The sequence below is a fragment of the Silurus meridionalis genome, chromosome 22 (assembly GCF_014805685.1).
Source record: "Silurus meridionalis isolate SWU-2019-XX chromosome 22, ASM1480568v1, whole genome shotgun sequence".
In the NCBI taxonomy this organism is placed as follows: domain Eukaryota; kingdom Metazoa; phylum Chordata; class Actinopteri; order Siluriformes; family Siluridae; genus Silurus; species Silurus meridionalis.
The window spans coordinates 8,592,022-8,606,571 of NC_060905.1; the positions used below are offsets into that span (position 1 = coordinate 8,592,022).

At 41.5% G+C, this 14,550-nt stretch overlaps 1 protein-coding gene across 2 annotated transcripts in view; it reads left to right on the plus strand.

Annotated features, from left to right (window-relative positions):
• The window catches only part of smurf1 (SMAD specific E3 ubiquitin protein ligase 1), a 36,265-nt gene extending 24,273 nt beyond the window's left edge, over positions 1 to 11,992 (plus strand). Inside the window, exons 3-18 of one of the 2 annotated variants that reach the window (XM_046834941.1) lie at positions 1,845 to 1,953; positions 2,048 to 2,181; positions 2,272 to 2,337; positions 2,429 to 2,504; positions 2,699 to 2,937; positions 3,676 to 3,760; positions 5,334 to 5,480; positions 5,685 to 5,886; positions 6,359 to 6,462; positions 6,569 to 6,683; positions 6,812 to 6,990; positions 7,221 to 7,358; positions 7,968 to 8,088; positions 8,217 to 8,418; positions 9,286 to 9,370; positions 9,453 to 11,992. In XM_046834941.1, coding sequence (XP_046690897.1) covers positions 1,845 to 1,953; positions 2,048 to 2,181; positions 2,272 to 2,337; positions 2,429 to 2,504; positions 2,699 to 2,937; positions 3,676 to 3,760; positions 5,334 to 5,480; positions 5,685 to 5,886; positions 6,359 to 6,462; positions 6,569 to 6,683; positions 6,812 to 6,990; positions 7,221 to 7,358; positions 7,968 to 8,088; positions 8,217 to 8,418; positions 9,286 to 9,370; positions 9,453 to 9,552 — 2,102 coding nt within the window. In that variant the 3' untranslated portion in view covers positions 9,553 to 11,992. The remainder of the gene's footprint in view (positions 1 to 1,844; positions 1,954 to 2,047; positions 2,182 to 2,271; positions 2,338 to 2,428; positions 2,505 to 2,698; positions 2,938 to 3,675; positions 3,761 to 5,333; positions 5,481 to 5,684; positions 5,887 to 6,358; positions 6,463 to 6,568; positions 6,684 to 6,811; positions 6,991 to 7,220; positions 7,359 to 7,967; positions 8,089 to 8,216; positions 8,419 to 9,285; positions 9,371 to 9,452) is intronic. The other variant, XM_046834942.1, reaches the window with a different exon arrangement.
• Positions 11,993 to 14,550: the final 2,558 nt, after the last annotated feature.

Genomic DNA, 14,550 nt, shown 5'->3' on the forward strand with positions numbered 1-14,550 from the left:
ACACACATTATATGGGCAAAGGTTTTGGACACCTATTTTACCTCTAGAATTGTGGGCCCCTACCTCTGAGGCCCACAATTGTATGTCTGTGGATGCAATAAAATTACATTTGACATTTTTGTCACTGGTCCAAATGACGGTTCCTACATGCCTGAAGACTGCAACCATCATACCAGTGCCTAAGGATTCAGCTGCAGAAAGACTAAACCACCTTCACTAGACCCACACCAGTTTGCCTATCGCCCGAACAGGTCGACAGAAGATGCGGATTCCACGGCTCTTCATTCAGCCCTTATCCACCTGGATAAAAACAACACCTACATCAGAATGCTGTTAGATGTCTTTAGTTCTGTGTTCAATACAGTCATCCCCACTGTATTGATCACTAAGCTCAGTGACAAGGGTATCTGCAAGTGAAGGTGCATTCTGGATTCTGGACTTTCTTAGCAAAAGACCTCAGTCTGTTAGGTTGGGCAAACAGGCATCCTCAACCCTCATTCTGAACACTGGCATCCCACAGGGCTGTGTTCTGAGCCCACTACTCTACTCCCTGTTCACCTATGAATGTGCTCTTCTGAATAACTCTAACATCTTCATCAAGTATGCAGATGACACCACCGTCGTCGGCCAGATCAGCAACGACGGCCTACAGGGAAGAAAGGCCTACAGGGAAGAAATCTGACGCTTGATGGTGTGGTGGCCCAACAACAACCTGACCCGTAAACGCCATGAAGCCTTTCGAGCTCATATTAGACTTTTGGAAATCTAACAGCAGGAGACATTTCCCAGTCTACATCAATGGAACTGAGATACATCAAGGAACTGACCAGAACACTTCAGCTCTGGTTAGGAAGCCAAATCTCCACAACCACACTTTAAAATCTAGTGGAGCATCTTCCCAGAAGAGTGGAGGTTATTATAATAGCAGATTGGGACTAAATGTGGAATAGGATGTTCAGAAAGCACCCATCAATCTTAAGGTCAGGTGTCCACAAACTTTTGTCTATTTCGTGTATCTCTTGGGCAAAAAAAAATATGCCAAGCACAAAGTTTTTAATGATCCTGACTGTTCATTAATTCTTTAGTTCAGAGAAAACAATGGGTTCCGGGGTTTTTTTTTTGGTGTCCTTTTTGTATGCGTTGTTCCTTCACATTCAGGAATTCTCCTCATCTTGCAAAACTTTTTAATCGGATTCCACCTACAGCTGTTTGGACACGTAGAACTTTCTGTGAGTTCTTAATGGCTTAATGGCGTAGAGGGACTCCTGAGCGACAGACACGGCTGTCTGTGTCAATACACTCAGCTATTCACGGCCCACATTTTATGCTAATGACTAACTCACAATCGCATCGCATTCAGCTCACATCTGGGCGGCTCACTAAACCACAGCACGCCGCATTCTAGCGTGACGACGGCTAATCAGACAGGGCAAAGTGTGAAAGAGAGACGCACGGGGAAAGAGAAACACTCAGCCAGACTGATCTATGAGTAATAAGTAACGTATGGATATCAGCGCAGAGGGACTCGCTCGCTGATGTTTTCTTTGTTGCTAACTGAGAATTCATTCCCATTACTTGCAATATTAATTATAAAACCACACGGGATTGTTTGGAGGTCTGACTTTTCAACACCTGGCCTCATTTCGAATGGCTTCAGGGCAGGAAAATGTACTTATGTTTGCCAATCAGTCTGTAACCCCAAGCCATAAAACAGTGTGCAGTGCAGATTTCATGCAGTGACTTTGTGCTGGAGGATATTCCCACACTGCTGCTACAGCACATCTTTTCATTTTCATTCTGTAACATTGATAGGTGGTGGTGTTTTTTTCTTTCTTTTCTCACAGGTTTGCCCGATCCTTTTGCCAAAGTTGTAGTCGATGGCTCAGGACAGTGTCACTCTACAGACACGGTTAAGAGCACACTGGACCCTAAATGGAACCAGCATTATGACCTGTAAGAATGATCTTGTGTTCTGCATGTTGATTTTATGAGTAAGTGCCAGATTAGGATTTGTTTGAGGTTTTTTATTTTTTCCTTTTTTTAATAGATATATCGGGAAAACGGACTCGATCACTATCAGCGTATGGAACCATAAGAAGATCCACAAGAAGCAGGGTGCTGGATTTCTGGGTTGTGTGAGGCTCCTGTCCAACGCCATTAGCAGACTCAAAGATACAGGCTGTGAGTGGCTGCCAAATTTTACGTTTTGGGAGGGGGAATAGTAGAAAACGTAATTGCATTTTGAAATTTCGATTGTGTTTATCTCGACAGACCAGCGTTTGGATTTATGCAAGCTGAACGCCTCTGACAGTGACGCTGTGCGGGGTCAAATAGTCGGTGTGTAAAACTTTGACATTTTTTGATCTCTGGAACGCTCCTGTTTTTTTACCTTCCTTTTTTGTAAATTCTTTCCGTTTTACATTTTCAGTAAGCCTTCAGACTCGTGACAGGATTGGCAGTGGCGGGCCTGTGGTAGACTGTCGAGGACTGTTAGAAAATGAAGGGTGAGTGGGAGCAATGTGTGGTGGCGGAACACTTTCGCCTTCTGATTGTTCAACACTGCCCCCTGCTGTCAGTGTCACATATAAACCTCCTGCTGCTAGTCAGGGTAGAGTGCAGTGCAGCTGTGGATCTCCTCATGTGTGTGTGTGTGTGTGTGTGTGTGTGTGTGTTTGTGTGTGTTTGTGTGTGCCCTCAGGCCGGTCTTTGAGGACTCCGGACCAGGACGGCCTCTCAGCTGTTTCATGGAGGAGCCTCTGCCCTACTCTGACCCTACAGGGGCTGCTGGTGGGGGCAATTGTCACGTACTGGAGTCACCTAATCAAGAGCAGAGGCTTCAAACACAGAGAATTCGAAACCAGGATTCGAGAAGTCACGCACACACCCCACAGAACCGGCCACATGGGCACCAGTCACCAGACCTCCCAGAAGGCTATGGTAAATAATCCCTGAGATTGCTGTTGTGTATTTGCTATTCTCTGAACTGTAAATGTTTGTTTGTCTTTCGGAAGAGCCGCTTGTGCAGCAGAGAGCTCGGTGAGAGGTGGCTGTGGTGCTTTGAGAGGTTTGGGTAGGGGAGGGTGGGGGGGTTAGGTTTACCTCCACTTGTTTGGCTTTGTTGTGACACCTTTTAGGTTCTTAAGGTAGTTAACAGATCAGTCCTCTGACTTTAATAAATCCTCAACTTTAGTGTTTCATATGTAAGAGGCAGGAGGACTAAACAACAAAGAGACATGCAGTATAGGATTCAGGCTCTGACTCTGGGTTGGATTATTTCTGCCACTGGTACAGGTAAAGATGTAGCTCAAAGATTTTAGCCTGCACACTTTACACACACTTTACGATGCTCTACTTGCCTGTTGCACAGCATTGTGTGTTTCAGAAGAGAAATTAGATTCAAATTTTTATCTGCATGTGTAATAGTATAGACTTTGGCGGTGGTTATTATGCTAATAAATTCGTTGTGTTTCTGGTTTTTGTTAGCGTGGTTATAATTGACTGCTTTCCAGACATGCTGTGGGTTTTACACTCACATTATTAATTACATATACATTAATGTAAGACTCCGCCTCTGTGAGCTTGAGCAATGAGAGAGGCTCGGTAGTGTTGACTTTCTGCAATCACTGCCCTTTTTTGTCGTTGTTGTTAATTTACTTCTATCTTTTCTCACTTTAGAGCAGCGGACCACTGTACAGGGACAGGTTTATTTTCTACACACACAGACTGGTGTGAGCACTTGGCACGATCCCAGGATACCACGGTAGGTCTAAAAGCTTCTCTCTCTAAACGAAAGACAATGATTCTTACCTAAATCGAAATTAATTAGCACCGACGAACTAAACAATGGGGATTAAAATAACCGCCATCACTGTTGGTGTATTTTTTTTCCGGTTGCAAATGAAGTCAGTGATATAATATCTGACAGTGTAGTAAAAGTTAAATTTGAGTATTAGGACGATGTGTCTCGAGAGCAGGCAGGTTTTTTTTTTTTATCTAACATGGGCAGGAGGTCAGATAAAAAGCTCACAGTATTAACAAAAAACAAAAGCATGATATATTTACAGGAATCTTTTAGTACAATAATATTCTATGTTTTATACCTTAGTAGAGAGAGGGAGAAGAGGTGGCGGCTCAGTGGTTAAGGCATTGGACTTTGGATCGGAAGGTCATAAGTTCTAATCCCACCACCACCAAGCTGCCAGGCTGCTGGGCCCCTGAGCAAGGCCCTTAACCCCTCCCCTGCTCAGTTGTAAGTCACTCTGGATAAAAGCATCGCCAAATACCATAAATGTGGAGAAGGTGGATGAGTTTAGGTACCTGGGGTCAACAGTGCAAAGTAATGGAGAGTGGGGTGGGTGGAATGTGTGGAGAAGAGTGGCAGGAGTGATTTGTGATAGAAGAGTATCTGTAAGAGTGGAAGGGAAAGTTTATAGGACTGTGGTGAGACCTGTGATGTTGTATGGTTTAGAGGCAGTGGCATTGAGTAAAAGACAGGAGGTGGAGCTGGAGGTAGCAGAGTTGAAGATGTTGAGGTTTTCGTTGGGAGTGACGACGATGGACAGAATTAGAAATAAGTTTATTAGTGAGACAGCGCATGTAGGACGTTTTGGAGACAAGGTGAGGGAGGTGAGATTGAGATGGTTTGGACATGTGCAGAGGAGGGACATGGGGTATATCGGTACGAGAATGCTGAGGATGGAGCCACCAGGAAGGAGAAAAAGAGGAAGACCAAGGAGGAGGTTTATGGATGTGGTGAGAGAAGACATGCAGGTAGTTGGTTTGAAAGAGGCAGATGTAGAGGACAGGGGGGTATGGAGACAGATGAACCGCTGTGGCGACCCCTAATGGGAGAAGCCCAGAACAAGAAGAATTTGTTGTTTTATACATTGGTAGAAGCAAATCAGGTGTGCTGAGTTTTAGTTTTACCTGATAAGCGACATCACGGTTACTTCATCATTATCGCTTGGCACACACGGGTAGCTTTTATTCACTAGATTATTAAATAAAAAATAAATAAAAATATGGGTTAATTGTTGCAATTGTTTAAAAGTTTTTTTTAATCCAAACAGAGCTTCACTAGACAAACATTTGCTGAGGGGGGCATAGTGAAATATTGTTCTGATCTTCAGTAAAATGTGTTCAATGTGTTTCTGGTCATTTTGTTTGTATACTATGCGTGCCCAATCTCAAAACGGCAGGCAGGAGGGAACTTGAGTTGATGTTGTAATACTTGCTTATAACACATCTCTTATTAATTCCACGTTAGAAAAAGAGATGATCTCTGTGTGTGTTGCTGCGGAACAGCATGGTGATTAGTCCACTTGCTCCTGCAGGGATCTGAACAGTGTGAGCTGTGAGGAGCTGGGCCCTCTGCCGCCCGGATGGGAGATCCGGAGCACTGTGTCAGGAAGGATCTATTTTGTTGACCACAATAACAGAACCACACAATTCACAGATCCCAGATTACACCACATCATGAGGTAAATACCCCCCCACAGGATCTCAAGCACTGCTCTTTGTGTCTTCTGCTCATAACACCTGATTACTGAATCGCTTTCATAACCCTGCTGTGGAGCTGTTAATCGTTCTCTTAATCTTTCATCAATTTGAAAATATCATTTGATTAATAGTTACTCATGCAGAAGATAATTATGATCATTGACTGTGTGTGGTGTGTGTGTTAGCCAACAGTCGCAGGTGAAGGAGTCGAGCCAGGCTCTGCCAGTGCAGATGGATGTTCCTGTGGAGGAGGGGGAGGGAGAGCTGCCTGTGCGTTATGAGAGAGATCTTGTCCAAAAGCTCAAGGTGTTGCGCCACGAGCTCTCGCTACAGCAACCTCAGGCCGGACACTGCCGCATAGAGGTGTCTCGTGAAGAAATCTTTGAGGTACATTAAATACTTTCGGTTTTGCATTGACAGAAACATAACAGCGAGTAAAAGGACTTTCCCGGAAAAAAACTTTTTGCTGCAAAGTTATGTAAACAGTCTATCACCAAATTCATTATATAAATGTAATTAATAATATTACAGGTATAGTGTCTCATAGCAGAAATGCAGCAGGGGCTTATTTCAGTATGTCGTCAATGATAACCTTCCAGAGCGGTTCTTCTGGCTTTGAAAAATACAGGTTTTTGTCATGAAGTTTTAAGTTTTAAATAACTAGCAGTCATTGCATAAATACATCTATAAAAGACAAAAGGTAATAATAAATGTCATAAACAGTATCCATAGGTGATAATAGAACAAAACACAAAAAGATGGAGCACATCACCAAATCCCATTAAGCCGCATAAATCTAAATTTGCCTTGGTGGCCATTGGGTGGTGGCGCTCTAAATGCAATGGCGTGTTTTCTACAGGAGTCTTACCGTCAGATCATGAAGATGAGGCCGAAGGACCTAAAGAAGAGACTAATGGTTAAATTCCGTGGAGAAGAGGGCTTAGATTACGGAGGAGTGGCAAGGTAAGACAAGCACTTTATTCCATGTCATAGCTAAATGACTAACTGAACATGTCTGACTACAAAACTGGTTGGTCAGTAGTGTCTGACTTCCTGTCTCTTCCTCCAGGGAATGGTTGTACCTCCTATGTCACGAGATGCTTAATCCATACTACGGCCTGTTCCAGTATTCTACAGATAACATCTACACGCTGCAGATCAACCCTGATTCCTCCATCAACCCTGTGAGTCATGTAACCACGTCTGGTGGTGGTGTTATCCTAAATGTTACTGCCTCACTGTTTAGAAAGTCAGCTTTCTGGTGGGGTCATGTGATCATGAGTCCAGCATTAATCCTTCTTGTGTGTTTCAGGACCACTTATCATACTTCCACTTTGTCGGGAGGATCATGGGCCTCGCCGTATTTCATGGGCATTACATAAACGGAGGCTTCACACTGCCCTTTTACAAGCAGCTCCTGGGGAAACCTATCCAGCTTTCTGACCTGGAGACTGTGGACCCCGAGCTCCATAAGAGCCTTGTCTGGATTCTGTGAGTGACAAATTATTCATTATCTAGTCACTTTCATTACCCAATTAACCCCACCCTCTATGCAGGTTAACTGTAACATGAATAAATCATTTTTTGGGGATTAATTGCTCTTTAATAGTGGAGTCATTCTGTTCTAAAGCTTACATGTCTCTTTTTTATATTTTTTTTTATATAAATGATCAATGTTTTTATAGTAAGTCCTCACCACCTATTCTTCATTTCTTTTGCAGAGAAAATGACATTACATCTGTTCTGGATCATACATTCTGCGTAGAACACAACGCTTTCGGCAAATTCCTCCAGCATGAGCTCAAGCCCAACGGCAGAAACGTCTCGGTGACGGAGGAGAATAAAAGAGAATATGTGAGGTATGGCAAAAATGCAGACCTAACCCACAATAATACCCTAGGCCTCAGGCTCCGGAGATGTACAGTCTAGTGATATTTAACCAGAAGGAATGTTTCACTTGTTTGCATTCTAGCAATTCTTACATATGCTACTTCTGATTTCTGTACATTTCTTCTCTTCAGAGTCTTTAGTGCTTTTTGTCATTATTTCAGGTTTATCTAATGTTTGAAATCCCTCACCTGTAAAGGTGTAAGCATTTATTTTATTTGTTTTGTTTTTTCAAATATTTTTTTTGCTTCTGTTTACACATGAGGCTCCTTGATAATTTTCAACTAAGTGTACTTGGTCATGTGTTATTTGTTTTTTTGTTTTTTTTTGTTCAGTCAAGTCTTCCTCAGTAAGTATCTATATGAAAGGGAATTCTGTAAGGAGCCTGCAGATGGCAGCAGTGTAGGAGTTTGGCAGCGAGTTCTAAAAGTTTTTTTTTCTTTTCTTTCGACCGTCAGTATGATGGAGTGACACTGGTCTTATGAGTCTTTATTCAGTGAAAGATTGCCCTGGGTTTTGATTGGCAAGTTTCTGTTTTCCAACAATCGATCTTATGTTTGTTTGTTTGTTTGTTTGTTTAGGCTCTATGTGAACTGGAGGTTCATGCGAGGCATCGAGGCCCAGTTCCTCGCACTGCAGAAGGGCTATAATGAGCTCATCCCTCAGCACCTGCTCAAGCCTTTTGACCACAAGGAACTCGAGGTACTCCAAATCTGAGAATTTTGAATATTTAGACCAAATCAGTAGAGAGGCTGAATTTAGAGAGAGTCTGTGTGCAGTTCAGCATGTTAAAGCATGGCACGTAATACCTTGTGTTTGTGTGTGTGTAGCTAATCATCGGGGGACTTGGGAAGATCGATTTGAACGACTGGAAGGCCAACACGCGGCTAAAGCATTGTGTAGCTGACAGTAACATAGTGAAGTGGTTCTGGCAGGCGGTGGAGTCGTTCGATGAGGAGAGGAGGGGCAGGTTGCTCCAGTTCGTCACCGGCTCCACTCGCGTCCCTCTCCAAGGTTTTAAAGCACTGCAAGGTGGCTAACAGACGAGCCAAGCGCAAGTCTCACATTTGTTGTCCTTTCATTATAACATGATCTGTAAAATGCATGTGTACTGTTTATTGTATTTAATTCAGTTTGCTAATGATTATATATTTAATAATGTGCAGTTCAGCAGGCCTGAATCTGTTGTTGCTTTTCTGATTAGGTTAGTGAAGGCCACAGCAATGTAGACATGATGAGTAATCCATGCCTGTGCATTTCTTTGCCGATGTTTCGCAAAATCATTCACTATATGGACAAAAGTATTGGGACCCCTGACTTTTCACTTGTCATATGTGCTTTCTGTCCCAAACTGTTACCACAAAGTTAGAGGTGCACAATTGTATAGAATGCAATTGGATGTAGTAGCATTTCATTTTCCTTTCACTTGGACTAGATCTTGAGATCTCTGACCTCAACCCTATTGAGCACCATTAGGATAAATTGGAATGCTGTGTGCATCTCAGGAGTTCTCGCTCTACATCAGTACCTTTACTAATGTCTTTGTGGCTGAAAGATTGCTCATCTCCACAAGCACACTCCAAAATCTAGTGCAACCTCTGTTCGAAAAGTGGAGGTCATTATAACAGCAAGTGAGCTCAAAAGCAAAGCAAATACACCGTTCTGTGAAGTGTGTGAAAGGAATAAACCAAGGACAAGTTTCAGTTTGCATTTACTGTTTTATTGTTAGATGAGTTGTACAGTATTGTTGTACAATAATATATCAGAATGACCGCAGTTGTGATTTGCAGGATGCTTTCAAGTTTCTCCTTTTTTATAAAACCATTACATGCAACCTGACTTGAGGTTTTATCTGTCATTAGAAGGAGACCAGTGATAACTAGAATGTATGTTTGTAAGGTTCTACAGGTTCTGCAGGACCAAGGCTCTTTACTATCCATTTGATCGACGCCAATACAGATAATTTGCCCAAAGCCCACACGTGGTAAGTCTGCAGAATGAATTGCCCTGTCTCAGCTGGGAAGGATGATTAGTTTACTGACACGTCTAATGTTTCTGTCTTCCAGCTTCAACCGCATCGACATCCCGCCCTACGAGTCATACGAGAAGCTCTATGAGAAGCTCCTGACTGCTGTAGAGGAGACGTGTGGCTTTGCTGTCGAGTGAATGGTTTCGTCTAGCCAGCGTCCAGTAACCCGTCTAACAGCCCCTTCAACCCCACTTCCTCTCTCCTTCACTCTTCCTCAGGGGGACAGAAAGGTACCTCCGTGCAGGCTCGAGCAAAAGGCCATCTGCTTCTATCCAAGGAGCACAGAGAGGAGAGGCGCTGCAAAACACACACTTACACACACACAAACACACACACAGCCTGGGTTTTACACACAAACACACCATTACCAGGCTGCTCAAGGATTATTTATTTCCGTTATAAGTCAAATGGTTTGAGTATGCATTATGATGATGTGCGGTACCAGAACAGAGAGTAAAATCATCTGTCTTTCCTTTTTTTTTCCTCGCCCTTTTCATTGAAACGGTGGATAATGGTATTAACCCTGATCGAACTTTGCATCACGTAAGGAAGGAAAGCACATGGTTTTCACGAATAGATGCTTTCTACTCCGAGGACACGTCCCAGTACTTTTAAATCCTTTTCATGTGGCAAAGTTCTTGTTCTTTCGGAGCTCGTGGACTCGGTCGTGTTCAAATCTCGGAGATTTTTTACCACAAACTGGCAGACAGACAGGAGCTTTCATTTTTTTTATACTCGACTTAAAATCAGTGATCTGTACAGACAGCAACAACCCTCTTTTGTTCTTTTCACATCTTGTAGAATGACGGTGTACATTTCAGTGATAACCATCGCTCATACTGTATGTCAGCATTATTTCTATTAGAATTTTTTAATAGCTATTTTAAACTGATCACTTGTTACATGAAACTAAAACCTTTTTTTTTCCACCTTCATTTAAGACTAGAATGCTTACTGTGTTTTGGACATTTTATAACATGGCTACCGTGTGTGTGTGTGTGTGTGTGTGTTTGTGTGTTGTCACTAACATTAGCACATCTCTTATGGCTCACAGATCACATACAGTATACAGAGTAACTTGGACATTTTCAGTAAGTCAGTATTCTTAATAACTCATTTTAAGTACATTTTAAACTTTGCACATTGCACAAAGTCCGATTTTGTTCGTTTGTATTGTTGTTTCGATTTTTGGCTTTTCTTTTCTTTTCTTTTTTTTTTTTTTTTTTAAACCATTTGTTCCGATTGTCTGACTTCCTTTTTCTGAGGTGAATAGTGCCATGCACAAAATATCAGTTTACAAAAAAAAAAAAAAAAAAGAAATAGACATATTTCAGACGTCTCTGACAGAATCGCCAGACCTTTTCCTGTCGCTCGGCCGAAAAACGAACAGCGCCGTGTATGGACAATGTCGATCGTTTTTAGCATTAACTGTTTGCGACCGTTTTGGTTGTTTTCACGTTCAATGCGAGACTTATTTATGTACGCGTCTCCAAACCAACGGCTCGTCTCTGGCACTCGTACTGAAAACATGCCGTAACAATCATCCCTTGTTTCCATTCTGAGGAAAAAGAGACCGTTCAAATCCACGTCTCCGGTATGTTTCTGCTCATTTTATAGCTCTGTGTTATTAGTTTTTGCTTTAAGGTTGGGTCAGGAGTCTTATCCACGGAGTCTCAACACAAGTGTCTATTCGTTCATGTTGAACAGCCACAGCTGATCCAATCCCTCAGACTAACAAGCGTAGTAAGCAGTGTTTCTGTAGAATTGCAGTGCATTTTTTGGAAAACTGAAAAGAAATTGAGCCAACTTTGTTTTTGTTTTTTTTTTTGTTGGTTTTTTTTGTTTTTTTAAATGTGTTCTGCAACCACTTGGGCTTTTTTTTTTTTCTTTTTTTTCTTTTTTAAACAAATTATTTATTACTATGTAATGTATTTTTAAGTATTGCTGCTATTATCATTATTCCCTGTTATTTTTTATTTTTATCCACAAACAAGCTGTACACTACTCTCTTTATTTTAATGTTTGAATCAAAGTATTTAAACCTGCTGCTAATTCAGAGAAGCCTGTCCATTGGCCTGGATCGAGTTAGCGTTGATGTAGGCTGGACCCCGGCGGTCATGTTCATATTTGTGATATATGCAATAAAATGACACCTTTATATTCTTGATTTCTGTCTTAACATGTTTTTTCTTATGTGGACCGGATTGGGGACAGCGCTTTTTCGTTGTTTTTGTGAACCGATTGCTCCGTTTTTTTTCCAGATGACTCGAGTGCTGATCCGTCATTTTTAGGGTGGATAAACACAAAAGCGATGGAAACGCATGTCGTGTAAGTCAGAATGACTCGTGAGTTTCGTAGATGATTCTGGACGGTGCCTGCTAGTTCCAGTATGTTTGTTTTTTTAAAAACCACTTTTCCAAATGATGTGACCAATGCTATTATTACTATGTACAATTATTAGGTCCTGAGTGTCATTTGTTTATTGGATGCCAGATTAATGTAACTTACAATGTACTAAACATTTCTGAAACTATTCCATGTAAATAAGATTATATTAAAGAAACAACATTGAAAATACTTCAGTTTTTGTGGCTTTTCTATGCATATTTACACTGGCATTAATGAGCTGGATCTACATTCATTGGTTGCAGTGGTGGACAGTAACAAACTGAATGTAATTCGTTAGTGCACTAGTGAAAAGTAGCTTTTTTACATAGCTGTACTTTAATGAAGTATTTCTATTTAAGGAGACTTACTTTACTACATTTTAAAGTGAAATATTTTTTTACTCAACTACATTTTGCTGAATCAGTCAATTACTTTTTTCAGTTCCTTTTAATTTATGAGTGGAGAAAAACTTAGTTAGTCAAGCCACCAATCAGGGTGGAGCATCCGCTCTGTTTTGAACAGGTTTTGACCGCCGCTTGGTGGTATCTAATTAACACGGACATCTAAGCTAACAACATTTTGAGAGTAAAAAGGGATTGAAGAAACTCTTGACTTTAACTTGCCACCACACCCGTGGCCTTATTTGCGTGAAGTAGTTGAAAAAGGTTTTGGGCTAATTTTGACTAATTAATATCATTCTGGTAATAGATTGGTGTGTTAAGAGTAACTTTAGAGTCCTTTCACATAAATTGATTTGATTAAGCAAGAGTCTTGTGGGGGAAAGAATGTATAAATGATGGCATTATAGCCATAATAAATTATAGTTTTTTGGATACTTAAGTGCATTTGAAGGCACATACTTTTGTACTTTTACTCAAGTGAAAGTTTAAAGCGAGCACTTGAGTAGTATTTTACCAAGTGCATCTCTACTTTAACTTAAGTTCATGGTTGTTATTGGATCAGTTACACTGACTGTATCCGCTGATACACTTCTCCCAGTGACACCTCATACTGTAGTGGAGTCAGGCCAAGCAGTCGACTAATGAACGTGCATTTCCTTTAGAAATTTGGTAATAGATTGTGCATAAATCAAGTCACGCCGTCTTTACTGTCCATATGTAATACAGCGTGAAACTAAACATTTCCCCAGGACCAAGGTGCTACAGCAAAAATCATAAATGAACACAGGATGACACATAACTCTAAACTTTCTAAACAACACAAAGTGCACATGTGCAACATTTAGTGTAAAAAGAGGAGGGGAGAGAAAGACGAGACAACATGAGACAAGGAAAAACAATAACACAGTAGCGCCGACCAGTACAGTATAGAAGGTTGTGCAAAAAATCTTTCCGCTGCAGGGTCTTGCGATCCGAGACAGTGCAGTTCCCAAACCAAGCAGTGCTGCAGCTGCTAAGATGCTTTCGACAATCCCTCTGTAGAAGGTTGTGAGGATGTGTGGTGAAAGCTGTGCCTTCCTCAGATTTCTCAGAAAGTAGAGACGCTGCTGAGATTTAGTTGTTATAGAGCTGGTGTTGATGGACCAGGTGAGGTTCTCTGCCAGGTAAACACCAAGGTATTTGGTGCTCTCCAAGATCTCCACGGAGGAGCCATTATTGTTCAGAGGGAAGCGAACAATGTGTGTCCTCCTGAATTCAACAACCATCTCTTTTGTTTTGTCTACGTTCAGAGACAGGTTGTTGGCTTTACACCAGACTGTTAATCTCTGCACCTCCTCTCTGTATGCTGATTCGTCGTTCTTGCTAATGAGACCCTCCTGTCGTGTCAACAGCAAACTTGAAGTGATTGGAGTGGTGCATTGATATACAGCCACGAGTCAAAAGGGTGAACAGCAGGGAACCGAGTACACGGCCCTGAGGGGCCCCAGTGCTCAGTGTGATGGTGTTGGAGATGCTGTTTGCGATCAGGACTGCCTGAGGTCTTCCAGTCAAAAAGTCCAGGATCCGGTTACAGAGGGAAATGTTAATGCTCAACAGGCTCAGCTTCCCAATCAGGTGCTGAGGAAGGAAAGTGCTGAATGCTAAACTGAAGTCTATAAACAGCATTCATACGTATTAATCCTTGTTATCCAGATGAGTGAAGGCCAGGTGGAGTGTGATTGGAGATGGCATTGTCCAGTGGATGTAGTGTCCCAGGCAGCAGGGTCTTAATGTGCCTCATGAAGAGGCTCTTGAAGCACTTTAATGATGATAGAAGTGAGTGCAATGGGATGGTAGTCATTGAGACAGGACAAAAGATTGTTTCTTCGTCACAGGAATAATGGTTCTTGTCTTGAAACATAACAGTAGAAGTGTAGACGAACAGCAATTGTATATTTACAAAGTGCACAAGCTTGTAACTGGATTTTGGTGCTGTAAGAAATTGTTCAATATAGTTAAATGGAAAGCCTGTGACACTCAACTAATACTGTGCACTTCAATCTAGTGAATCTTTAGAGTAATCCAGTAATAGTCATTTAAAAATTAACATTCAGTCATGCAGTGTACAGTCTGTGTTTGCAGACACCAGTAACATGCACAAAGGCTACTTGTTTAACCAGGGTTGCCAGGTTTCAGCAAGAAAAATAATAAGAAAAACTCCACACACTTTTTCATTTGTTTTATTTTTATTTTTTATCCCCCTCAGAAGTTGCATGAGAAAACATCGACTTGGTGTGCACACATTTCTAATGTACAGATGTTTTTCTTTTATCAATTTTTCACTTGGGTTTGATTTCGCAATACACT